Source organism: Pinus tabuliformis, chromosome 6 (genome assembly GCF_031772625.1).
Source record: "Pinus tabuliformis cultivar Carrire ecotype Pingquan chromosome 6, CPIR1, whole genome shotgun sequence".
Lineage (NCBI taxonomy): Eukaryota > Viridiplantae > Streptophyta > Pinopsida > Pinales > Pinaceae > Pinus > Pinus tabuliformis.
The window spans coordinates 1,358,861,071-1,358,887,276 of NC_142292.1; the positions used below are offsets into that span (position 1 = coordinate 1,358,861,071).

Below are 26,206 nucleotides of genomic sequence, written 5' to 3' on the forward strand. Positions count from 1 at the left end.
ATATGATGCATAAAACCATAATGAAAAGAAAAAGGTTAGCTAAATGCATTCTAATCTAGTAGGATGCTCACACATTAATGTAACTCACAAATGCAATGCAACTACCTACTCTAACCTATGCTAGCATACAATACATTAACTAAGTATAGTCATATAACTAATGTAGCCAGCACATCATTAGATCAATGTCATACCTTTAACCCCTTGAATTAATCATGAGATACAATAAGGAAACATCATAACCAACCATATCATCACACTCAAATGCTAGATCCAAGTAATAGGGTGGGATTTGGGGAAATAAAAGACCTATTGTCGCTCAGAATGTATAGGCACCGCGACAACCGCTCAAGGCGGGGGCTATCACTCTGATCCTCGCACACTCCATTCCAGTCATCTCCCAACAATAGGCTATGCTGGGTAGTCCCTATGGAAATGAGGTGAAGGAAAACAAGTTGGGAACCAACTTGTTTGGGAGACACGAATGAGTGGCCTAGATACTTGGTTAAATTTAGCAAGATTAATGATTAGATTAGATTTTAAGTATGAGACCAATGCCTTATGGAGTCACAATTCTTGCTTAATGTAAATTAATACCAAGTAACTGGATGGACACTCGCTACTTGATATGATAGATTAACCTATATGGGATGCAAGTTCTAAGAGCTAGATGTGATGTAGGAATGTTGGTAAATTTTAGATTAAATGCCTATTTTAAGTTGAACCTCTTCCTTAATTGTTTTGAGAAATAGTCTTCAGAGTATGTTGTGGGATGGAAGCCAACAGGGAGCAGACAAATGCCTGATTAAAAATACCTCTGCCTGTGTTCCAACCACCCAGTGCCTTTGACGCTACGGAGACTATGGATCTGATGATTACAAGGTCATTGTGTTAACCACTAAGAAGGGTTGAAACCCTCAAGCTAATCAGAAAAGGGTTGCCCTAGGAGTCTATCAACCTAGCTTATGCTAGGAGGTAAGTTTTTAGTGCAAGCTAGATCCTAGAATGCTCATGCAAAGATGATGAGTGAAATTACTTGAGTTAAGATTGTTTAAGTGTTTAAGTACTCAAATTATGATTACTCCTTATGACAACAATACTTAACAACAATTAGAGGACAATCTTAATACAAGGCAAGTGCTTAAGGATACAAGTGCCAATGAATCAATCCACAAGATACTTAGAATAAATTATCTAATTTGTCAATTAGCCAATGATTACACGATGCCAATAAAATTTACTCAAGATGTTCTTATCACAATGCCAATTAGATTCCAAGTGTCAAAACAACTTAACCAACCACAAGATCAGAAATTTAGAGCTTAAATGTATGAGTGCTTTAAGTGTAAAATTCAGAAATCCTTGTAACTTGGAGCAAGACAAGCAATTGTTAGATCTCAAATATCCAAATCAGCAGTAATATTTCAGAAAATTCTAGCACTTATTAGACTTATGACAATAGCAAGAAAATCACTTTAGATCATGGAATTTACCAAATATATGAAACAGAAAATTTTCTGAATGATTAGCAGATGTAAATTTATGAATTTAGCTCACTTTAAAATGGAGTTCAGTGATATGTCAGATATGAAGTAACTTATTATAGCAACAAACAAATCATCAGATCAACAAGTTAATGATGCTACAACAAATGCCCAATATGCCCAAAACTAGGGAAAAATGATCAAAATTGAAAAAATCAAGTTTTTAGGGGTTTTAGAGTGCGATATTTAGAAAATATCATATCTGAAAAACTTGTTACATCAATGAGGAAATTAGAACACCATTGAGCTATTAGTGCTTGAACAAATGCCAAAAATGCCTTGAACTTGAAAGAAATTGTCAAAACTGAAAATTTGAAATTTTGAGCCTTTTAGGTGAATTATTCAGAAAAAGTTCAGATCTGATATATTCAGTTATGTAGTAAAATTCCAGCAATCAAAAAATCAGATCTAGGCTAGATAACCAATGCCCAAATGGCCAAAATTTAGGAAAATTCAAATTTTGCAATTTTGAGTTATTTTGACCAAATTAAATGTGATTTTAGGGCTTATATATCACTGTTAAAAATAAAAATTACAACAATGGTAAAACAGTGAGAAGCTAGGGTTCATATAGCAAACCAAGAGGCCTTGGGGCCTTGTAGATGGCTAGGAAGACTTCCAATGAAGATGACCACCTGAAAACACAATGTTAACCCCAAAATCGCTGCAAAACAAATTGTTAGAGATAAAATGTCAATCCCTTGAAGAAACCCTTGTTTGCAATGAGATCTAGCCCTTGTAGAGCTTATGACCTTCTTAATGCTTGCAAAATAGGTCCCAAACACTAGCCTTTTAGGTTGAGTAAGGGCTAGGGCCTTCAGAAAATGGGTTTCTTCCTTGATTTGAAAAAAATTAACATGCAATAATTGCCTGAAAACCCTAGACATCTAGGGTTTCTGAGGTCTCCAATGCCAATTTCTTCCTCAATCCTGAAACAAATTTAGAATAGAAACCCAAGTACTCAATATAAAAAACTAAATTTTAATTTCAAAACCCCAAATATATACAAAACCTCAAAAAACCCAAACCCCAAATAGCAAAAATAATTTACAAATCTATTCACAAAATTTACAAATGCACAAGGGTTTTGAAAGAAGTTTTTTGAGATTTTGTATTTTTATGGATTTTTTTCTTTCATGTATGGCTAAAAATACTTTAGAGAACCAATACACACTATAGCCTTAGTGAAGATTAAATCCACCATACAAATATTTGGGATCCAAGCAAAATAATTCATGCCCAAGTTTGTGAACTTGGAGACCAAGGATTGAAGTACCTGCAAACACTATGTATTTATCCCAAGACATTTTGTTAATCACATGGAGAATCAAACCATCTAAGATTAGCCCAAAACTATCAATATTATGATTTTATGTCCATCTAATGAAAACAGATCTTACTAATATTCAGCACAACATAGGAAAGTCTGTAGTTAGTACATACCACAAATCATGAACATGGAACACCTTGAAATTGCACCCCAAAGTCTTTATTATGATAGAAAAAATAGTTCCCATCGGGACAATAGTTTACATGAAAGCTTTAACAACAATTTTATAGCCAAAGATCATCATGCTAGAAACTCAAATGACTCTCTAATTTATAGCTAAATCCTCCAAGTGGAAAAATAACGACTAGTTTCTTTGATCCTTGTCAAAATAATCTCGGTAATTGATAAACTCTTGAAGATCTTTTCATCTTAGACATTGAATTTTTATTTTTGAGGATTTTTTTATTTTTTCATTTATCTCCATTTTTATTAGATCAAAATTAATTATTTTGAGCTAATTTCCTCAAAATTTTGACTTTGACTTAACCACAAGGGTCCAAGGGTCCAAATTTTCTTGAAATATATAATATTCCCTTAGTGGAGGACCTTCAAAAATGACTTCTTTTAAGACCTACGAATATTTCCACTTGGAGAATTAATTTTCTTAAGACAATTTAATTTGACGCAAATTAATTATTTTTCTAGCTTAAGATTTATTTAATTTTTTGCCAGAAAAATTAATTAATTTTTACACATGAGGGGATTTAATATTTTTCCCACCTTCATTTACATAAGATGTTTACATTTACAACCCTTAAAGAGGGAATACACATTTGTCTTAGACCCTCAAGGCACATTCCCAATTCTGCGACACAACATGATCTAGTAGACCAAGTGATTTGTAATAAAATAATTTAGCCAACTAGCTTAAATTATTCCCAAGTCACTTTTACATAAGACTCGACTATAACACTAGGACTCACTTACGAATTTGAAGAATAATTCCACCCTAGCTTTGCAGTGAGGCTGGAGGGAAAAACTCTATCGACCATCTATGTTTAGACACACACATGAGGCAGTGAGATGAAAAATCTCCTAGGATGAAACTTTTTGCCAAAATAATAGGCTTACCTAGGTTGTTACACACCCTCAAGGTCTTACTAGGATCATTTACATTACATAACTTGTAGAATGGGTTTATAATGATACATAACACTGTTAATAGATGATCTGATCCTGTTGAAAAAAATTGTACTTCCGCTTCCTTTGAATTTTGACAAATATGAGTGCAGCAAGACCCATAGATCAATTTGCCACCATGAGAAGGGACATATGATGAAAATGGAGAAACCAAATTTTGTCTACCGTCGTGAATCCTTTCTTGCAGCTTGGATATGGAATAATCAATGATCAATTTCAGGAACTCTTGTCCAATAGCTATCTCAGGCATCCAACCATCATTGATGTTACTAGGGACATGTTGTGAGTGGCATGAGGATGGAGATGGATAAAGGAGAAGATCTCAACGACTAAGCTCCTCTTCACAATAATGAAATTCATAAAGGTCATCCAAAGTTGGCTCATCATGTTTAGAATTTATGGGACTCGGATGTGACTAAGGAGTGACATCAAGAAGAAGCGAAGATGGCTCAAACAAATCAATAATCATGTCTTGTTGATCATCATATGGAGTGCAAGGTAGAATAAAGTCATCTTTGGCATCATCATTAGTGTCATAATTCAGATCCTTATCAAAATTATGGCCCTCATATCCCACTTCGGCTTTTCCACATGTAAAAACTCATCAATGCTAATCTCCAAGGAACAAATGGGATCACCCTTCTCAAGTCTTCACATAGTGTATCATCAAACTTAATATCCATGAAAAGGGTGGAGTTGGCCTCAAATTCACTTTTCAAAGCATCATTTTTAGTAGGATTCTCTTTATTAACACCGTGCTCCTCTCCTAGAGCATCTTCACTATCACTTTCAATATATTCATCTTGATGATCCAAAAGGGACTTGCTCATGGTATTCTTCTTCATCCCAACCTTGATTTTCTTCATCAATAGAATGATCAGGATTTTCTTCAATATACTCTACTTGATAATTAGGGGTGGTCTTCTCTTTTGGATGACAATGATCTTCTTCCTCAGTTTCTACATCTTTAGAGGGATGAAGAAGTCATTCCATTTCGATGTCTATGGCCAAATTTTAAAGGCATCTTGATAACTTTGAAACATTACCCCCCAATACTCAAAACAAATTCAATAAATATCTTAATAAAGGGAATTCTTTTAGTTCCACAAGAATATTTAACTCATTCATTTGGATTCTTCCTAAGACAGTTAATGAATAATCTAATGAGTGCATCCTCATGAACCACATTGACCTCTAAAGCATATTTGATGAATTTGCTACCTAATCAATTGATGAAGGATCACCACTAAATTTCGATAGATTTATCATAGCATTTGTATCACAAGGATTTGGATATCCAAGAATATCTTTAATATCTAAAGTAGGGTACATCTCATGCAGATCCCAAGGAACCATTTCCTTGATCTTGCATAACAACCAAATGGAGAGCTGCCAAGGTGAATTCACAATGCCTTAAGAGAAGCTTGCTTCACCCTACAAGCATTGAAACTTTGAAGCTCAATGAAGAACTAGGGCTTCATTCTTCCAATGGAGTCGCTAGATGAGAAAATTTATCCTTGCTTATGGGATAAGCTCAGTTAAGGAAATGAAGCTTAGACTCAGATTACGAGGAAGTTGACTCAATCCCATCCCGACAATGGTGCTAAAAATGTTTCCTCAAAATCTAGTAGGCCTTGTGAGAGGCCTCATAAGGAAAAGTCCAGACCTTGTTGCAAAAATGAGGGAGATTGCCACTGTTGTTGAAAAGTGTAAATAGGTTCGATCTTCATAAAGACATGTAATTATGATTTTATGTAATGAGATGTAAAGAAGAAAAATAAAATTATTGTATTTTTTGCTTCATGGGTTTCATGAGCAAGAGATTTTGTTTTTTAGTCAAGACTCCCATTAAGAGCCTTTAGGGATTATTTGTCATCTAATCATAAAATGATAGTCATTGTCATGAAATGAATTCATGTTACACTTTGTAAAAGGTCAAACTTATCTATGTAAAGTATCCTCCAAGACCTTGGCACTTATCCTTTTCAAGTCAGCCTACAACGATGGAACAACTTGCTAGAAGAAGTCGGCCTAACTACTTGTGATCATGTGGGCCTAAAGGACATGTAATGAAGTGTATATATAGCCACACTCAGACTCACTTAGATGCAAGAAACGCGACAATAATTCAATCAAGAAGAAGTGCGAAGAGGATCCCAACAATAGAAGTACGAAGAAGATATAGCAAAGAAAGGATTCTTCTAGGTATAGCGAAGGAGAGATTCTTGTGGGTATAGTGAAGGAAGGTTTCTTTTGAGGTCATCAAAGGAAGTATTCTTCTGGGCTACTCGTTTTGGGTACAAAAGAAGGACCTAAGGAATCAAGAGAAGATAGAAGGAGAACTTATTGCTGCATAAAAGGAGGTCGAAGAGAAGCAGTATAGAGATAGGTTTCCGATCTAGAGACCGAGATTCTATAGAGATAGTTGAGTAGATCAGTGTGAAGTCTAGAGACTGAGATTCTCTAGGGGAAGCTGAAAAGAAGTAGTGTGAAGGATAGAGACCGAGTTTCTCTGGAGGAAGCCAAGAAGAGCAGTTCGAGATCAAGAAGGAAGTCGAGGAAGGGAAGAGGTAGAGCATCAAGGCTATGGACAAGGTTCTTGGGAGGATACTTTATTCAAGGGTCTTTGTCATGGTCTTGGTACTCATTAATTGAATATCTATAAGAAGAATTTTGATCAGGGTTTTCCTCTCAAGAGGTGAGAGGTTTTGGCCCCGGCTGACAAGGCTACATACTTTGTCACTTGTCTTTTATTGTGCAGTTTGGTAATTGTCTTGATGAAAAGAACACAATAATAACATTATGAAGAAAAGACTATAAGCTAAGAAGTAAAAGTGTATCACAAGAAATTATCAAGCAGAGAAATATTTTAACTATTAATGCCCTAGATTTCTCAACATGGTATCAGAGCTAAGGTGTTGAAGTCAAGAAGGGGCACTCAATCAAGAAGACATCAAGCCTTGAAGAAGGATCGTAGCAAATCCAAGGGCTACCAAGGGCAAGATCTTCAAAACCATAGATCAAATAAATCTACACCAACAAGAGTCTTGAAACCATCTTCAAGAAGGAAGACTAGAACATTCAAGAAATATCGTGAATCCAACCATCTCTCATCAAAATCTCAAGAAGAAAATCCTCTGTCAACATCAAGATTAAGGAGGAAGCAAGTAACAATCTCTCAAGTAAGTCTATGACTATATCTGATAATACCAAAATGTCCTTTTGCAAGGAAAATAATAAATTAGTTGGGGCTACAAATTTCCTTGCATGGAATAAAAGGACATACCTAAATCTTATTGAGAATGATCTCATGGATCACATCAAGGGGTCGATAACCCAACCTCCTAAGGAAGACACTCAATCACATTCTATATTCATGAAGGAGAAGTGAGAGCCCAGAGAATTCTTATAGAATATATAGAAGACTCTCTAATCCCATATGTATCAAAGTTGGAGACTGCAAAAGCAATATATGACAAATTGGTAGAATTGTTTTCCGTGAGTACTACAAGAGAAGTAATCTCATTAAGGCAAGAACTCTACAAATTGAAGATATCCAAGGAAGATGGAATAGCCTCATACTTCATGAGGATATCAGAAATTTGAGATCAACTACAAGAGTTGGGAGAAGTCATGACTGATAGAGAGATGACCACAGTTGTATAGAATGCATTACCAGAAGAATGGGGTAATTTCACTTCAAGTTTATATGGGAAGAAAGAGACTACTCCATTTCAAGATCTATGGTTACTCTATAAGATCAAAGAAACCAAACTAAAGGCAAAGGTTGATGTAGGACCAAATGAGGAGAATCAAGCATATGCTACCATGACAAGAAGAAAAGGAAATTTTTGAAAGTTTGGTCCTCCAAAGAAAAATAAGAACATGGCTAAGATAAGATGCTATGGTTGTTAGGAACTTGGGCACAATATATGATATTTTCCTAAATGTAATAAGGACAAGAGGGATAGGGAAGAAGCCCATATCACCGAGGAAGTGAAAGAACCTGAGACAAAGAAGCCTAAGAAGGAAGAAGTAAAAGATCTCTACTATGACTAAGATGTTCTTCTTCACTAGAAGGTACTTTTAAATTGTAATATATATATAGGAAGCAACGTAAATAAGATAGTATTCATCAAATTAGAAAATAGCATCGTGAAAGAAGCATTAGAAGTACGAGATCTTGACATGGGAAGTAGAAAGGATGTCTGGAATAAATTCTATTAATTACAAAGAATGGGAGCTCTTGGAAACCTCATTGAAACCTCAAGTGATACTTATAGAAAGAAGTAGAGGTCATCATCAACTGGGATCATCATACAATAGTCAATAGGGAAACATCTGTCAGGTGAGGATATAAAAGATCCTCAAGTTTCTCTCATGGAATCCTCATCAAAGGATTCATCGATCTAGAAAGAAAGCAAGTGTTTCATCTGGAATTCCAACTAATGGGATTCAAGGAATGATGATATGATGACATAACAATGAAGTTGGTCTAAAGGATAAAACTCTCTCATTCTAAGGATACTATTGCAGGAAGTCTAGATGACACAAAGGAAAGATGAGGTATGTATGCTTACATAGATTATTATGAAAGTCATGTCATATGGTTGTAGATAATATAGATCACTATTTCCATCTTGGGAAATATGATCAAAGGAAGAAAGAATCTCCTCCTCTAAAATATTTTTGAAAGGCATAAGTCACACTAGATGAAATTGACATAATATGTTCTCATATGGAGCATGAGGAGGCTATTGAGGAACTTTGATTGGAAGCTCTTGGAATTAAGTGTGTGAAAAAAGAGAGGAAGAGATCGTAAAATATGCAACAAAGGTAAAAGGCATTCAACATCTGAGACCAAGAAGAGTTGACCAGAATATCTCCCTGAAAATATATGAAGACTCTTAAAGGAGTCAGAAAAAGGTGGAGACCCTTAACAATGAATATCTTTAGGAAATGTATCAACATGCATGAAAGATGTTGATACCTACAAGAAGATGTCATGATGAAAGATCATCAAAAGGGTAATTATGATTTAAGTGTTCATTTCTTATTTTTGAACTAACATCTGGATGGGATTATGTAGGTTTGCCAAAGGGAAGATTTGTGGATGAATTCCATGAAAAACCATATAGAAGGATGTAAGATCCTTCCAGAAAATATGGCATGAAGAAAGAAGCATGACATAAAGAAAAACCATATGGAAAATTGATGGATCACTTTCTGATGAAATAAGGACATGACTAACTCATGGACAAAAGTGATGTATGGTTTATGCCCTATGAAAAAGTCCCAAAAGATGAAGACTCCATAACGAAGAATAAAATCATGACATCAAAGGAAGGAGCTCTTCAAGTAGCTAGTTGTTCCATGATCTCCACATGAGGAGCTGTTGTAGGTCCCTAGTTAAGAGGGAGCCTAAAAAGAAGTTTCTTACTTGGAAGAAACTTGAAAATTCCTAAGCCAAGAGGGAGCTTAGGTACATTCCTTTTGTAGGAATGAGTACATTCCTTTATTGGAATATGTCCTCCCTATCTGAGAGGGAGAGATAGACATATCATTCTAGTCTTCACCTGGGAAGACAAAATGGAGGATTGGGTAATTATTTGACATCTGATACTCTTTGAGGATGAGATAAGGAATCTAGTAGAGGAGTAATCATGGAGGATCAATATTCTTTGAGGGTTGGGGAGTCCAAGATAAGAATAGTCCTCATGGAACACACCCTGAGTATGCGGGTAGAGGATCTTCCACGAGAGACAATGATGAGAGTTTCTATAAATCATTGGTCTCGCCAACATTGAGCTTAGATCTTGTGGAGAGATGGAGTTGTTAGTCAAGACCTTTTTACGTAACAATGATGGTTGATATGATGTTATACAAATGAGTTACCAATCCAAAATTCTTCTTATGACAAATTCTTCAGATTGAGAATGTCCAAGTACCATTATGAATACCTCCCTAGTTAAAAGGGGGTGTTGAAAAGTGTAACTAGGTTCGGTCTTCATAATGACATGTAATTATGATTTTATGTAATGAGATGTAAAGAAGAAAAATACAATTATTGTGTTGTTTGCTTCATGGGTTTCATGAGCAAGAGATTTTGTTTTTGAGTCAAGACTCCCATTGAGAGTCTTTAGGAATTATTTGTCATCTAGTCATAAAATGATAGAGTCATTGTCATGTAATGAAGTCATGTTACACTTTGTAAAAGGTCAAACTTATCTATGTAAACTATCCTCTAAGACCTTGGCACTTATCCTCTTCAAGTTGGCCTAGAACAATGGAAGAACTTGCTAGAAGAAGTTGACCTAACTACTTGTGATCATGTCAGCCTAAAGGACATGTAATGAAGTGTATATATAGCCACACTCAGCCTCACTTAGATGCAAGAAACTCGACAAGAATCGATCAGGAAGAAGTGCGAAGAAGAGCCCAACAATAGAAGTACGAAGAAGATATAGCAAAGAAAGGATTCTTCTAGGTATAGCGAAGGAGAGATTCTTCTAGGTATAGTGAAGGAAGGTTTCTTCTGGGGTCATTGAAGGAAGTATTCTTTTGGGGTACTCGTTTTGGGTACAAAAGAAGAAGGACCGAAGGCATCAAGAGAAGATCGAAGGAGAACTTATTGCTACATAAAAGGAGGTCGAAGAGAAGTAGTATAGAGACTAGGGTTTCTAATCTAGAGACCGAGATTCTTTATAGATAGTCGAGTAGAGCAGTGTGAAATCTAGAGACTTAGATTCTCTAGGGGAAGTAAAAAAGAAGCAGTGTGAAGGATAGAGACAGAGTTTCTCTAGAGGAAGCCAAGAAGAGAAGTTCGAGATCAAGAAGAAAGTCGAGGAAGGGAAGAGTCAGAGCATCAAGGTTAGTGACAAGGTTCTTGGGAGGATACTTGAGTCAAGCGTCTTTGTCATGGTCTTGGTACTCATCAATTGAAGATCTAGAAAAATAACTTTCATCGGGTTTTTCCTCTCAAGAGGTGAGAGGTTTTGGCCCTGGAAAACAAGCCTACATACTATGTCACTTGTCTTTTATTATGCACATTGGTAATTGTCTTGATGAAAACAAACACAATAATAAAATAATGAAGAAAAGACTATAAGCTGAGAAGTAAAAGTATATCACAAGCAATTATTAAGCAGAGAAATATTTTAACTATTAATGCCCTAGATTTCTCAACAAATGTCACCTCAACAATCTTCAATCTTACTCTTTAGTGGAGTTGCACCACAAAGGAGGCTTCCTAGTGACCACCTACAGGGTAATCTAGATTATATGGCTCATGGTGATGTAAATATAGGGTAGGTAAATATACTCAAAATTGGACAAAGACACAATTATTTTTGCATAAGAACAACATACTATATACCAAGCCCTAAAATAGGCACGTGTGACCTGGCGTTTCAAGTTATATATCAACAAAGAAATTTCCAAGCATACAAGTGCCAAGAAAGGGTTTGCAAATGATATAATCAACAAAGGAGAAAGCAAACCCTCAAATTAAGCCCTAGCTAGGATTAGGGTATTTTTAGGGCACAAATTACTTAGAGAGGATGACGAAAACCCTTCTAGCACAAATTTAACCATGTAAAATGCCATAATTTGAGTGAGATGGCTCAACAAACCTAAATTCAAGCCTCTTTAGCTCCAACGTTCACCTAGAAATGCCCTAATTGAATTCAGCCCTACAAAATAGCCCTAGGAGCTTGCCTTGAAGGACTTAGAAAAACAAAAAGAAGGAAAATATTGAAGTTTCTATAGTTTTTTACCAACATCAAGGATACCAGTGCCTATCTTTGCTTGGGTGATGGAGTCTTTAGAGCTAAATTTAAGAGAAAGTGAAATAATGCTTGGAGTAAGGGGGACAACCTAGTTTCCTTCTTTTTTGTGACTAGAGAAATTAAATAGGGGAAGCTCTCTAGGAGGTCCCCTATGGATTTCAAGGAAGATAAATTTAACATGCAATAATCAACCAAAATTTTCCATAAACAATATGCATTTAGACATTGCACAAGAAAAACCCTAGCATTAATTACTCACATGAAAAAAATTAAAATATAAAAATTTGCAATTAAACTTACAATTGATCCACGAAATAGCCTTCTTTCAATCCCAAAAAGACATTTCCAAGGAAAATCAATCTCCAATAGCAATAGCTCGAAAAAGATCACATCTCCATAAGTAGCGACTTTACACGAGGCTAAGTTGAGCTCTCTAAAGACATTTCCAAGGAAAATCAATCTCCAATAGCAATAGCTCAGAAAAGATCACATTTCCATAAGTAGCAACTTTACACAAGGCTAAGTTGAGCTCTCCAATGGAGGCCAAAATCCATGAGTGATGATGAAAAATAAGGATGGAGTGGTCCTCTATTAATATGAGGTAAATCATTCTCAATAATCAGCCTAAAAGCCTTCTGACATTTGATTTTTAGTGTACATGAAGAAAATAGGTTACAACCAACCTAATAGCTCAATACAATAAAATAAGCTACTAAAAACCCACACATGTAGGTTAAAACTCCTCTCTAGCATGATTTCATGCCATTTTAGGGCAAATAAAGCTCCAAAAATACATGGAATAGGAAGGATGCATATCCAATCATCATAATCAACTCAATGATTGAGGGGAAACCCTCAAGTCATGACTCAAAATGTCTCAATGTGTCAAAAGCCTACTTAGGGTACCTTGCATCATCTCAAAGGGGGCTATAAAGACAATATGGTGCAATCTCTCTCTAGCATTGGGGCTCCAAGAGGTAGTACAAGCCATCCCTTGTCATCCTGGGGATGACCATCATTGTTTGGACTTTGGATCAAGCTGTGCTTATCAAACAGTGTCAAGGCTAGCCTAGGGGCATGTTGGGTACATCATCAAAGATCTCCAACACTAAGCAAAGTGAGCTCAACATTTCAGCATCTAGGAATGATCTAAGGTGTCAATCAATTGTTGTTATCATTAAAATGGTCAACGCTCTACTATGGAGAGGCAACACTACATCTACAAGGTCATCACTGCTCTCCAAAAGTGTAGTATGGATTGATCATTGTGAAAATTTCTGAATCTAATAAACCAGAAATCCTACTGCAGTAAACTGATTTACATTACCTACTTGTTTTATTCATTTCACAAGTTATTTTCAGAAAATATAAATGTAAATACACTGCAACCTACACCACTATACAGATCAAGAATTGAAAAATAAATGAGACATCATGCAAATGACACACTTATTTTTGGACTAAAAGTCCCCAGAGAAACCCAATGCAAGAAAACCAGTGAAGTAGCTCTCATGGTTTTCTATTATTAAGCAGAAGTCCTAAATACAAATGTCAGCTTCCCTCCTGGAAAACCAGTGACATAGAAATACAATAGCGGAGAACCTAAGTGATTTTTACCTCACTTTACCTGACAGAATCCGGCTAATCTGGCAACAAAACTAGTTGGCCCCAACTACAACTTTGATGCCCCTTCGCAGTAACTACGTGGGCTTGCATGGAGCTCTTTGAGGCTCTGCGTTAGCCCTTCTGCCCACTACATCAGCTTTCCCAACTGTTTTGGCAGGCCCCAAATTTCTACGTGGAAGGTAGTTCTTTCTCTGCATTGGCCCTCCTGGCTCTATGTCAAGGCTACGTGGGCCCAGACTGGCCCAACATCAGCTCTCCTGGCTATTGCATTGCCTCCACAAGTCTCTCTCTGCCTCTCTATCTGTATTCCTGAACTATCACTACCCCTCAGCTGCAAGATCTCCCCAATCAATTTCCCTCCTAGGACCTTCTCACCTCAGAAAATTGATTTCCTCAATTTCTCTGTGCATATACTTCAACTGACCCCAAGCCTCCATTTATACTTTTCCTGTTGAGAAAACAACAGTCGTTATCTAATCTCTAGTCAATGACTAAGATTAAATTAGACTTGATCCTCATCTCTTAGAAGCTTCTCACCCATATTTACATTAATGCCCATTAATATTTTAATTTTCCTAAGTTTAGACTTAGGAACCCCATTAAAAATATTAATTATTTTAATAAAACACAATCCGGGTGGAATTTCACCAAACGATTTATAGATCTTGGAGACGTCATGTGTTCTAGCCCCTCCACAAAATTTAAGAGCTAGAGCACATCCGATGCTACCCAAAAATCAACACTCCCTCTTAGTGAGGAATGTGCTCTAGCAATACTTCCCAACAGAAGTATCACACTGATCCACGACATCGGTCCTCTGTTCCCCTCATCCACTGTGCTGTTGCAACTTGTACTGCCTCCCATGGCACTGCCACTGTCACTGCTACATATATATTGCAACTCCCTCTCAATATGTTGCATTATGTTGCCCATAGCACTACCACTACTAACTGTTGCACTACAACTCAGTTACTGAGAAGTAAGCAACTGAAAATTCACCCAAAAGCTGACATGTTGGTCATTTTGGACACCCCGTGATGCTAAAGCTACCTTTGTTGCTAATCTGTGCTAACCCTCTGATGCTACTGTGTTGTAGCTGTGTTTGCTCTGTGCCTCCCGCATTGCTGCAACACTCTACTGCGCTGCTCCAAACTTCGGCACTCTAGCTCTGCTACTATCGCTCCATCATCCCTCGCATCAACTAACTCTCGTTATTCTACTACTGTCATTAAGGGATCTCGTAGTTGTATGTGATCCAAGAATTTGGGCAACTCAAGGATCTTGCCCCAGTGTAGTCCTCCCGACTATAGCTCAATATCACCTCACCTCTTCTCTAGAGGTGCATGAGCATTCATGGCGCAATCATCATCATCGTGCTCTTTGTCAGCTTGCTCTGGAGCAGCCTTTGAGTCAGACTTCTCTTCCTTGCCCTTCTTCCAAGGACACTAAGTGGCGAAATGACCTAGTTCTCCACATCTGAAGCATCTAACTTTGGATATATCTCTCTTTTTCCTCTTTTGTTTCCCTTGTTGTCCTACAGATGCGAGAGTTGCATCCTCCTCTTCCTCCTTCTTGGCTCTAATCCTTTTTCCACTGCTTCCCACCTTGGTCAACCGCCTTATCTCTTCCTGTCAAAGAGCTGCCCACATCTCTTCCCAACTGGGGAGAGAAGACCTGCCCAAGATGCTTTGGACAAAGGTTTCCCAGTCTTCAGTGACTGCATTCAGGGTAGTCCTGACCATGAATTCAGGATCTGGTGTAGACCCTATGGAAGTTAGCTGGTCTCGGATCCCTTGCAACCTAAGAAGGAAGGGATTGATTTATTCTCCCTTCTGCATCTGATATTATCTCAGCGAGATCTCAAGTGACATCTTTTGTTGAACGAAATTTCCCTCATACAAAGTGGTCAAGGCCTCCCATATTTCTCTTGTTGTGTCCTTCTCAACAATGTGGGATCACATGATCCTTGATCCCGTCCAAGATCATGCACTTCGCTTTTGCCTGAGCCTCCTCATACTTTTTGAGAGGATCGGCATCAACCGGAACAACAACCATCTTCAAGGCATAATCCTTGATGCGATTTTTGTCCAAACTGCTAGAATCGTAGCCTTCCAGAGGACAAAGTTGGATGCTCCATCCAACCTGTCTTGATCCCTTAGTCCTTTAACTGCCATCTTTGCTCAAATGAGTGTTGAGCAAGTTCTCTTCTCCATCTTTCGCTGCTACCCTAGCAAAACTTGGATCTTGATTTCTTTGGCGTTAGAAATCCTCTAAGGAACAAGCTCCCTTGGACATTTGATTTCCTTCACGGAAATCCTTCTGCCAAGAATTGTCGAACCACCCCTCTCTAATCACTCTTTGTTGCTGCTCAACACTGGATCTAGATTTCTTGGCAAGAAATCTTTTGAGGAACTGATTCCCTCTACTTTGCTTCAACCCCACTAGGTATTGTTCTACACCAACAAAATCAACACCCCACTAGCAACTCCAGATGAAGTCTGCGCTACACCTCTAGCCCCAGCAACTAGAAAAATGAGACTCAATAGTCTCTACGCTGCCCTCTATAGCTACAACATCACACAAACAGGCTGATGCAGGCTCTGCATGAGCCTCCCTTGGTGACTGTGTTACCCCTCCTCTGCTCTCTCGACCAGAAACTATATTGTCACTCAGGACAGCTGCCTTCGCACACATATTTTCTTTTGTTCTCTCGCCGATGACTTTAGTCCTCCTTGATTTGCAATTGCTCTGATACCATGTGAAAAATTATGAATCTAATAAACCAGAAATCCTCCTGCAGTAAACTGATTTACATCACCTACTTGTTTTCTTCATTTAACAAGTTATTTTTGGAAAATATGCAGAAAATATAAATGTAAATACACTGCAGCCTATACCATTATACAAATCAAGAACTGAAAAATAAATGAGACATCATGCAAAGGACACACTTATTTTTTGACTACCAATGTGGGAAAGCCGGTGCAACAACTCTGAGGGTTTCTATTATTAAGCAGAAGTTCTGAATACAGATGTTGGTTGTCCTCCCAACAGACAGTGAGAAATACAATAGTGGAGAACCTAAGTGAGTTTTACCTCACTTTACCTGATAGAATCCATCTCACCCAGGCTACAACTTCACTGCCCCTTCGCAGTAACTGTGTGGGCCTCCGTGGAGGTCTCTGAGGCTCTGCATCAGCTCTGCGTTAGCCCTTCTGCCCATTGTGGTAGCTTTCCCGACTATTCTGGCATCTCCCCTGCTTTTTGCGTGGAAGGCAGTTCTTCCTCTACGCTAGCCCTCCTGGCTCTGCGTCAAGGCTGCGTGGGCCCAAACTGGCATACTGGCATAGCGTCAGCTCTCCCGGCTACTGGATTGCCTCCACATGTCTCTCTTCACCTCTATGTCTATATTCCTGAACTATCACTTCCCCTCAGCTGCAAGATCTCCCCAATCGATTTCCCTCTTGAGAACTTCTCACCTCAGAAAATCGATTTCCTCAATCTCTCTACGTGTATTCTCCAACTGACCCCAAGCTTCCATTTATACTTTTCCCGTTGAGAAATCAATTGTCGTTATCTAATCTCTAATCAACGGCTAAGATTAAATTAGACTTAATCCTTGTCTCTTAGAAGCTTCGCACCCATATTTACATTAATACCTATTAATATTTTAATTTTCTTAAGTTTAGACTTAGGAACCCCATTCTAAAATATTAATTATTTTAATAAAATACAATCCAGGTGGAATTTCACCAAACAATTTCTGGGTCTTGGAGATCTCATGTGTTCTAGCCCCTCTACAAAATTTCGGAGCTAGAGCACATCTGATGCTACCCAAAAATCAACAAGAAACATGTGGAGTGAAGGCATGGAATGTGTGCCTTCAAGGCCTCTATTGATCTGTGAAGCACCACCTAGAAAAGCTATCTCAAACTAAATTGAAAGTTACCATTCATTAGAGAAAATGACCATAGATACATCATAGTCGACCATACTTAATTGTTAAGGGCATAATAAGACTTCAAGCGGGGATCACCTTCAAATATCTAACTAGACCAAGTCTTATAAAAGTGTTCCCTACCTTGTTAGAGGTGGCCAGAGGTTCAACCCTATTAGGTTTTTCCAGTCCCTAAGGGGAGGTGACATATCCAAGGTCAACCATTCAATTCATACGTGTTTGCAATAGTGGTGGCAACGTAGGGGAAATGCTTCATGGCTAGGTGTCATGGTCATGGGACTAGCTGATGGAGGTTCGTCATCCTGAGTGTATAGATATATGGAGGGAGAAATCGTGGAGGCATGAGTTACCCCTTTCCTCGACCTGCATTTTCCACCCCTCTGGTGTGCCTTTCAATTATTTGTGATAATTCTTTGATAAGAAGCATAACCCAGGTGTCCAAGCTTGCTTTTAATGATGTAGCATTAATTTACCCCTTGATGATGAGTCCGATTCTTGCTCATTAGGGTTGGGACATGCAAGGGTTCCTTTATTATGTGATGGAGCATCTAGTTCTCGAGAATCGGGTGATGGCTAATGAGGGGGGTAGAGCTCATGCTAGGATTTTTCCCACACACTAATAAATGTTTCGGCCATCATTTACATTTTAATTTTTCTTTTTCTTTTACTGGGGCCATCATATGCTTTTACCTTTCTTTTAGTTGCATCAACCTATAGAGCAATGTTATCCGACCCCAACTCAAGGATGTATATATGAGGCTGCCAAATCCCAATGAACCAATGATAGCCGGCCTAAAGGATGGATGTGAAATCAAAGGAATGGTGAAGAGTGATAAGTATGGAATGACCATGGACATGTTACTTCAATCCAAGTTTCCCAAGTAGTGCCCCTCCTATAACCCTAAGGCCTCGGAGGATGTCCCACTAGACTAGGGCCAAAGACTAATTCCCCTAGTAAGGTCAGAGAACAATTTTACAGTCAATATTGGTCAATCATCCTAATCACCTCTTTATCCATGTTAGAATGCCCAAAAGTTAAAACATTAAGTAAAAGCACTTCATTTGAAAAATGGTTCAATTACATGCCGAGGGGAAACCCACCTTCCTTCAATAGGAACGTTGGGTGGTGAGAGGCGTATGACTGGTGCAAATGGTGGTGGAATGGCTTATCATCATATACTGAGCAATGTATGGGGCCACTGGCTAGCTTGTTTTCCAAGATAGGACAAAAAAAAATTCCTACAGGGTTTCCTAGTTTTGGTGGGTAACAAGGAATGCCAAAGTATCTCTTGTGCTAGCAAGAAGCATGGCTAAACTCTCTAAAATAGCACGTGAAGTAAAATACAGTGCAACCCAATAAGGTACAAGAGACAGTTTGAAGTCAAGGATGTTGATGATGCCTGCAGCAAAGTATCGTACATTCAGCTGAAGGGGAAGGGCCAACAAAGAGCTCTGGAAATACATCTCAGAAAGAAAGCTTAGTCAAAACTCAGAATTAAAACAAGCAAGGGAAACAAGTAAATTCTTTGCAGAAATAGAATGATTCTACCAAAATGATTCATTGCAATATTGAGAGGCACAGACACAAAGTGCTGGAAACTGCACCCTGAGTTTCAACCCCAAAACAGAAAACATCATTAGAAGAAAAAACATGACTTCCACTGTGGAGGGACATGACACTGAATGCAATTGAGACCCAGATGATAGGCTGGCTTGGACCATAAAGCAGAACATAGCAATAGTGGTGCAAAAAAACAAGCTGGAGAAGAACCTGAAAAGCTCTTCCACATTAAATTCAAATCTAAAAGACAAAAATCAGTGCTTCGTTTGATTCAGGGACTCAAAAGAATTTAATCTTAGAAACTTGAGTTCAGAGGTTGGGATTGAAGACCTATAACCATCCAAAGCCTTATCCATTGGGTTGGCAACATAAAGACACTAAATTGCAAAACGTAGGATCAATTTGCCATGAATGAGAGCTACATGGATGAGGTGGAATGTGACGTTGTTCCATAAAAATGTCATGTTTTGGCGGCCGCTACTTTTAGGACAATGATGCCATTTTCGTCATAAGAGTTCATAAATATAGATGGGTCGAGAATTGAAGACCATTCTCATCAATGCCTGCAAGGGAAACCAAAAGATCTCTCTTGTAACAACTGACCAAGTGAAGAGGTTGACTAATGTCAGTAGAAAGTTTGTGATGTTGCTGTTGAAACCCAAAGCTGATGGGATGGGTCTAGAATCAGAGACTTAAGGTGCAAGCTGTACTAAGAGGTAGAGGAAGCAGTGGGACAATTTAAGAAATCAGTTCAAGGAAATGCCCTAATAGCCCAAAAGGTTACCTCCAAAATGTGGGGTGGGGAATGAGATTAAATGATTGTTAAATTCCCCATTGCCAAATATTGGTTTGTACATACTACATACAGTCTTTGTTGGAATTAGAGGAAGTCAAGAGACAAATCCAAGAATTACTTGACCAAGGAGCCAAGCCCAAGTGCTTCCCAATGTGGAGCACCAGTTGTGTAGGTTCCCAAGAATGATGGGACTTGACGTAGCATTGACTACTGGGCACTTCACCAAATAACAATCATGAATCATTATATACTATTGACGATTGATGACCTGCTTGATCAGCCACAAAATGGAAAATATTCCACTAAACCGGATCTTAGGTCTGAATACCATCAAGTGTGGAAGAAAGAGGAAGATATATAGAAAGGCACATTTAAAACCAAGGCTGGTACTCTGCAATGCTCCGACAACATTTATGAGACTCATGAATGAAATCCTCCATCCATTTGTAGATTCTTTTGTGATTGTATATTTCAATGATATCCTTATTTTCAGCTAGACACGGGAAGAGCATACTCAGCACCTAAAGCTAGTATTTGAAATGCTGTGAAACACTGGTTGCTTCTAAACTTCAAGAAGTGTGAATTTTCTCAGCAGCATTTGAGACTTGATCTTGCTAAGATCAAGGCAATACTAGAGTGGCCTAGACCCAATATGTCACATAGGTTCAAGGGGATGGAATACTCATTGAGCCTAGGCACAGCTTCTAATAATCAGGCTGAAATGTAGGCTCTCTTTCATGGCATTACTTCGGGACAATCCTTACTAATCAGATCTCTAAGTATAATATGCGACTCTAACCACTCCATTCGTCATCTTGATTGGGAACCTTCCCTTTGCACTCCGGTCTTCGTCATCTATATCTAAGAATCATGAGATCACTCACCTGAATCCTCATATCGAAGCTAAAAATGTCTTAAGAGGCCTGAACAAGGCAGTAGATAAGTTGGCAAATCAAGCTCTAACACTACCTCCTGGAACTGTGAGGGTCAATGGATCCCTGCAGGAAACAAAGTTACCGTAGACCATTGATGATGAATATAATAATAAAAAATAAAAATCTTATTACAACCCACCATGAATGTCAAGTACATGGCATTCAAATGTTGAATCGAGTGCATGTGAATGTGGTTAAGGTAAGCCGTCGAAGTCAGGGAGGGTACCGTGGTAGCCAAAGCAGCATCATGGGAATCAGAGGAGAGTGTAATTCAATCATTTGAAGGAAAGACATGGCTTTTCACTGGATTTGTTCCATGCAGCAACGGGTGAAAGATAGGATCGGACTGTTCTTCAAGGCAGACCTTGCATGCGATTTGATTACTGGCAACCTTTCCTTAGACGAAGAATGGATCACAGATTGTAGGGTGGTAGTTTATTAATACTGGCATTCTTTTGATGCTCCAGCAAATTTAACAGTCGGTGATCTGCGCGCAGATCAAGAACAAGTGCAAGAGTGATATATGTCTTTGATTTGGGGGGTCTGCGAAGGATTTCACTTGTGGATAGGGACAATTGGGAAATTGACATCGGCAGGCAGAATAGAGTGCTCAACTTCTCAGTGAACAATTATCAAACTCTGCATTTCACTGTGATGGAGGACAAAAGGGGAAAATGGAGAGGAGCAGACAGAGATGAGAGGGATGTTGATGATGACGTTAGGATGGAAATAGCAGTGCTAGGCTGGAAAATGGATCACTTCTCGATTCAGGTGAAAACACTAACCAATATCCTGTCTTCACAATGTCAACAAATTTAGAATCTGAATGCAGACACACAACGTCTCTAATCTGAAGTGTAGTAGCTTCAGGCGTTACAGCAGGGAGATGCCCAAGGAAGTGAGCACAAAAAATCTTATGCAAATTCAGCCTAATCTGCCTCAGCTGGACTGCCTGACCTCAACCGAGTAGCAGCTACTAGAAACTTGAGAATTTTAGATGATTAGGAGATATTTCTAGTCTAATTTTGATGTCAGCCAGATGTTATTGTATTCATGGCAGTTTCTATAGACTGTATCCATATGGATTCTTTTGGAGTCTATTAGTAGGATTGAGGTGCAGTCAAACTGGCTAAACTAGTATAGTTTTAAAACCTTCTACAATATTTTGTCTCAGGATACTGTGGATGTGTCTCTTCTCCGCTTTGGCACTTTTTTTGCTAATATAATATAATCTGTTAATCTTAAGGAAAAAATAATGCCACAGAGGTTCAGAGTATTATTGGAGCTACTCAATATTTATGAAAATTTTATAGCAAGCTTCTTCAAAAGTGCTACACCTCTTGTTTCTGTGATATCGGGCAATAAGCCTTTGTTACAGGGCAAGGAACAAGAAAATGCCTTTGAGGAGTTGAAGAGGAAAATTAGCAGAGTTCCAGTGCTGGCATTTCCCAACATCCAATTATTTTTTCAAATCTAAACCGATGACTCAGGGTATGCCTTGGCGAGCAGTACTTATGCAAGGAGGAAGACTGGCATGCTAGCATTCTCAGTTATTTTCTGGGGTGCTACTGAACTATCTGACTTATGATGAGGTAGAAATGGAAGCACATTGTTTCAAACTACAAAAAAATGTAACCACTGCCTATTGGGAAAAGAGACAGTGTGCTATATGGATCATCAACCATGGCAGCACTTTCAAACTCAAAGCAAAATAAAGAAGTCTTGCTATTTCAAGAGGATGGGATTTCTGCAACGATTTGAATTTCTAATAAACACAAGAAGGGGATAACAAATAAAATTGCTGGCATGTTATCCAGACTCCAGACCACCAGCCACCAATGTAGCGGCAGCAAGTACAGTCTTGCAATTGGAACCATTTACCCATAAAGATTACAAAGAATTATATGTTGAGGATGCTGAATTCAAGGTAGTTTACCAAGAGTGTGAAAAGGGAGGGACAGAATGGACTGTTACATCAAATGGTAGTAGATTGTGCATCCCACAAGGAGATACTAGAATTTGTCTGATATGTGAAGCCCACAACTTAAAGGTAGCTGGTCGTTTTGGTGTAAGCCAAACAGTCTCTAATTTGCAAGGGTATGTATGTCGTCCCAAATTGCAGAATGATGTTGCAAAGTGCATCAGATTGTAAACTGTGTTGCACCAGCAAACCAACTGTAAGCTAGGACTGTACGTTCCCTTGCTAGTGCCTAGGCAACCTTGGGAAAGTATGTCCATGGATTTCACAGGTGGTTTATTCAAGAATCATCAAGAACAAGAACATGCTTATTCATTTTTGGTAGTGGACAGATATAGCAAAATGTGTGTTTTACTCCCATGCAAGACTATATCAGGTGAAGAAGTCATGCAAATTCTTACTCATCTGTGTAGGTTTACTCTGGTTTATCAAAATCAATTGTGTCAGACAGAGATACTCAGTTTTTGAGTAATTTATGAACCACATGATGGGAATCAGATGGACACTAATTTGCAGAGGTCAATGGCCTTCAATTCACAAACCAATGGACAGATTGATTTGGTGAATAGGATTTTGGTGCATTTGTTGTGGGGATTAGTGTTGCGAACATCTCAATAACATCCCAATTTTATCTCGAAATCACGATTCTTTGGCCTAGTCAATATTTGCCGAATTTTACCAATATTTTGATGGTATCTTGATTTTCCCGATGCTAATTTGTACCGATATTTTCCCCATTTTTACGATTTTTTGGTTTTCAGACCCTCGCAGATTATATCCCGATACCGATGTTCGCAACATTGGTGGGGATACAATCGAAAACCCTAAGACATGGGATGGAAGTTTAGCATATATTCACCAGTGTGAATACTGGGCTGTGCATTCATCTACCAACATGTGACCCTTTGAAACATGTATGAGATATCTTCTGCAGGTCCCATTTCATCTTCTACTTGAGCAGCGGCAAGCAATCAAGGATTTAGAAGAATCAGGGGTAGATAAGGAAACAAATTTGTCGAGAGAATTAGGTAGATCCATCCAAAGGTGCAGGAACAGCTGGCCAAGGCTTAAAAGAAGTTTAAGGCCAGGAATGATCAGCATTGGACAAAAGCATCAATTCAAAGTTGGTGTGGCTGCACTTTAGCAAGTGATCTGACGGCAATGACGAGTCTGCATCCTTTGATCAACTACTGCACATTTTGTTAGTCAATATCTAGGATGGTTCAGTGGCTTTGAGCTTGCTGAGATCTAACAAAGAAATTTCACCAAAATTTTTACAGGAAAGGAATTTAGAAGAAATGATCTCTTGAGGCCAGATATCCCATTTTATCTAGCTATTGATCTGGAAGGGTACACTTTTATTTATCAGTCTAATTGCTAAAGGGCTCCAAAGAGGACATGTAGGTCAAGTTCAAGCATAATCTCCTCGAACGACATTAATGACCATTGAAAACAAGAAAATGATTTCAACTTAAGTATGGATTTATAACCGGAATTAATGCAAGCACCTTTTCTGTCTGTGGGAGCTTGGCAAGGAAGTGCATAAGAGGCTGATTATATTCCTCAAATGAGGTGATGGAATCAGCTGTAACAGGACTTGTACCAGCACTCATCAGATCGATTGCTGACACCTTGTGACCATCTTTCTCAAGAAGCTCCACAATCTTATACCAGCACCAGCACCATGCTCCATGCTGTACTCCATGAACCAACACAAAATCGATTCCTCTTGCTGCTACATTTTCACAATCCATGTTTTTATTTTCCTGCGCTATGTTTTCAGAAGCCATGTCTTCCAATTTGATTAGCTAATCATCCACTTCACAAACTATCCTTAAAACTCTACTATATTATGGCTCCCGCTCGTCTTGCATGTAAATCATCTTGTCCCTTCCTTTTCTAAGCTTAACTCCTCTTCTCTTAGTCTGGAACCAGTCATGTCTCAAGTGTATTAAATTCCAGAAATTCTCAATATGTTATGTTGGTGTATATACACCATGTAGTTAAGTGTATTTAGGACAGTGATCTTGTGCATATTTTTTTTTTTAAATCTAGGATAATCGGTAACTGGCGAGAGTTATTCTGAACAGGCCCAGGATCAAATCCAACTGGCTGCCACTATAAACCTAGGCTAGGTGCAACAGCCTGCAAGCCGCACACAATAGCAATTAACTTATGCCTCAACAAGAGCCGAGACGTCCACTCTGGGGTCGCCTACTCTTCTAGCCAAGACACAACAGGCCATGTACTCAACGAGATTTGAACCTCCATATCTTGTGCATATTTGACTTATTACTGCTTGGGACTTGGTAGGTGAATCACCCAACTACCTGTTTACGCCCGGTTCCTCTTAGTGTACAAAGGAGAGTTCTCTTCTTTCTGTCCTTTCCTCTTTTTATGTTTGCTGTTCTGTTTTTCTCTTACGGAATTGAAGCTCAGGCATGATTCTCGCTAGCGCTCTTTGGTTTTTTCACAGTTAACCTATTATGTCATTCTAAAGCCGAATATCGCTGTCACATATCCAAAGTATTATGCAAACAAAACAAAATTCTGAAATGATACTTGAAAGCTAAATGGGAACAACCTGTTAGCAGAGAACGTGGACCAGCTAGAACCTATTGCACATATAAGTACTATTAGATCTTAGGTCCGAATATCGCTGTCACATATCCAAAGTATTATGCAAACAAAACAAAATTCTGAAATGATACTTGAAAGCTAAATGGGAACAACCTGTTAGCAGAGAACGTGGACCAGCTAGAACCTATTGCACATATAAGTACTATTAGATCTTAGGTACTTTTCCTGACCGTGGAATGCTGGCAATCATAAAATTATTATAGTTTTATCGTGGAATGCTATCTCATGTGCAATCATAAAATCATTATGGTTTTGTCGTGGGATGCTACCAACCCTGAGATAGGGTGATAGGGTAGGGTAGATGGGTAGATAGGGTATTCAGGGAGGTATTTTTTTAAATTTAATTAGTAATCGTTTATAAAGGTGTAAAGATACACAAAAGGAATAGAAGATTCAAAAAGATTATATTTAAAAGTTAAATCACTAAATTCAAAAACTCTTTTTTTAATAGAATAAATATTATATTAACATAAATCCATGTTAAGCACGGATCTAACATGAGAAAAGAGGAATCAAATTTCTTCACCTGCAAACTTCTTTGATGATGTTTAAGTTGTATTTTTTACTGTTATAGAGTACATGAACATAGTTGACATTAAAATATTTTATATAACATGTGCACCTTAAAATGGTTTTTTGGTCGTTAATATATTTTTAAATATACATCAATATTAATTTATATTGAAATATTTTATAGATCACCCACATTGAATATTTTTATTATATGCAATATTAAAATATATATTTTTTTAATATTTTTTTACTTCTAATTACTTTACATTAAATTATATTATTTTTTACTTCTAATTACTTTACATTAAATTATATTATATCATATGGTTGTTAATATTTTTTCAATTATACATAGATATTAATTCATATTAAAATATTTTATGGATCACCCACATTGA

General features: G+C 38.0%; 1 protein-coding gene across 1 annotated transcript; it reads right to left on the minus strand.

The window, feature by feature from the left end:
- Positions 1 to 1,938: 1,938 nt before the first annotated feature.
- On the minus strand, positions 1,939 to 25,101 carry LOC149263674 (norfluorocurarine synthase 2-like). The gene is made up of 2 exons (XM_089388298.1): positions 24,164 to 25,101; positions 1,939 to 2,473 (listed from the first exon to the last, which is right to left on the minus strand). Exons 1-2 carry the CDS (start codon positions 24,443 to 24,445, stop codon positions 2,468 to 2,470), a joined length of 288 nt encoding a protein of 95 aa, XP_089244424.1. The 5' UTR covers positions 24,446 to 25,101; the 3' UTR covers positions 1,939 to 2,467.
- Between the last annotated feature and the right edge of the window lie 1,105 nt (positions 25,102 to 26,206).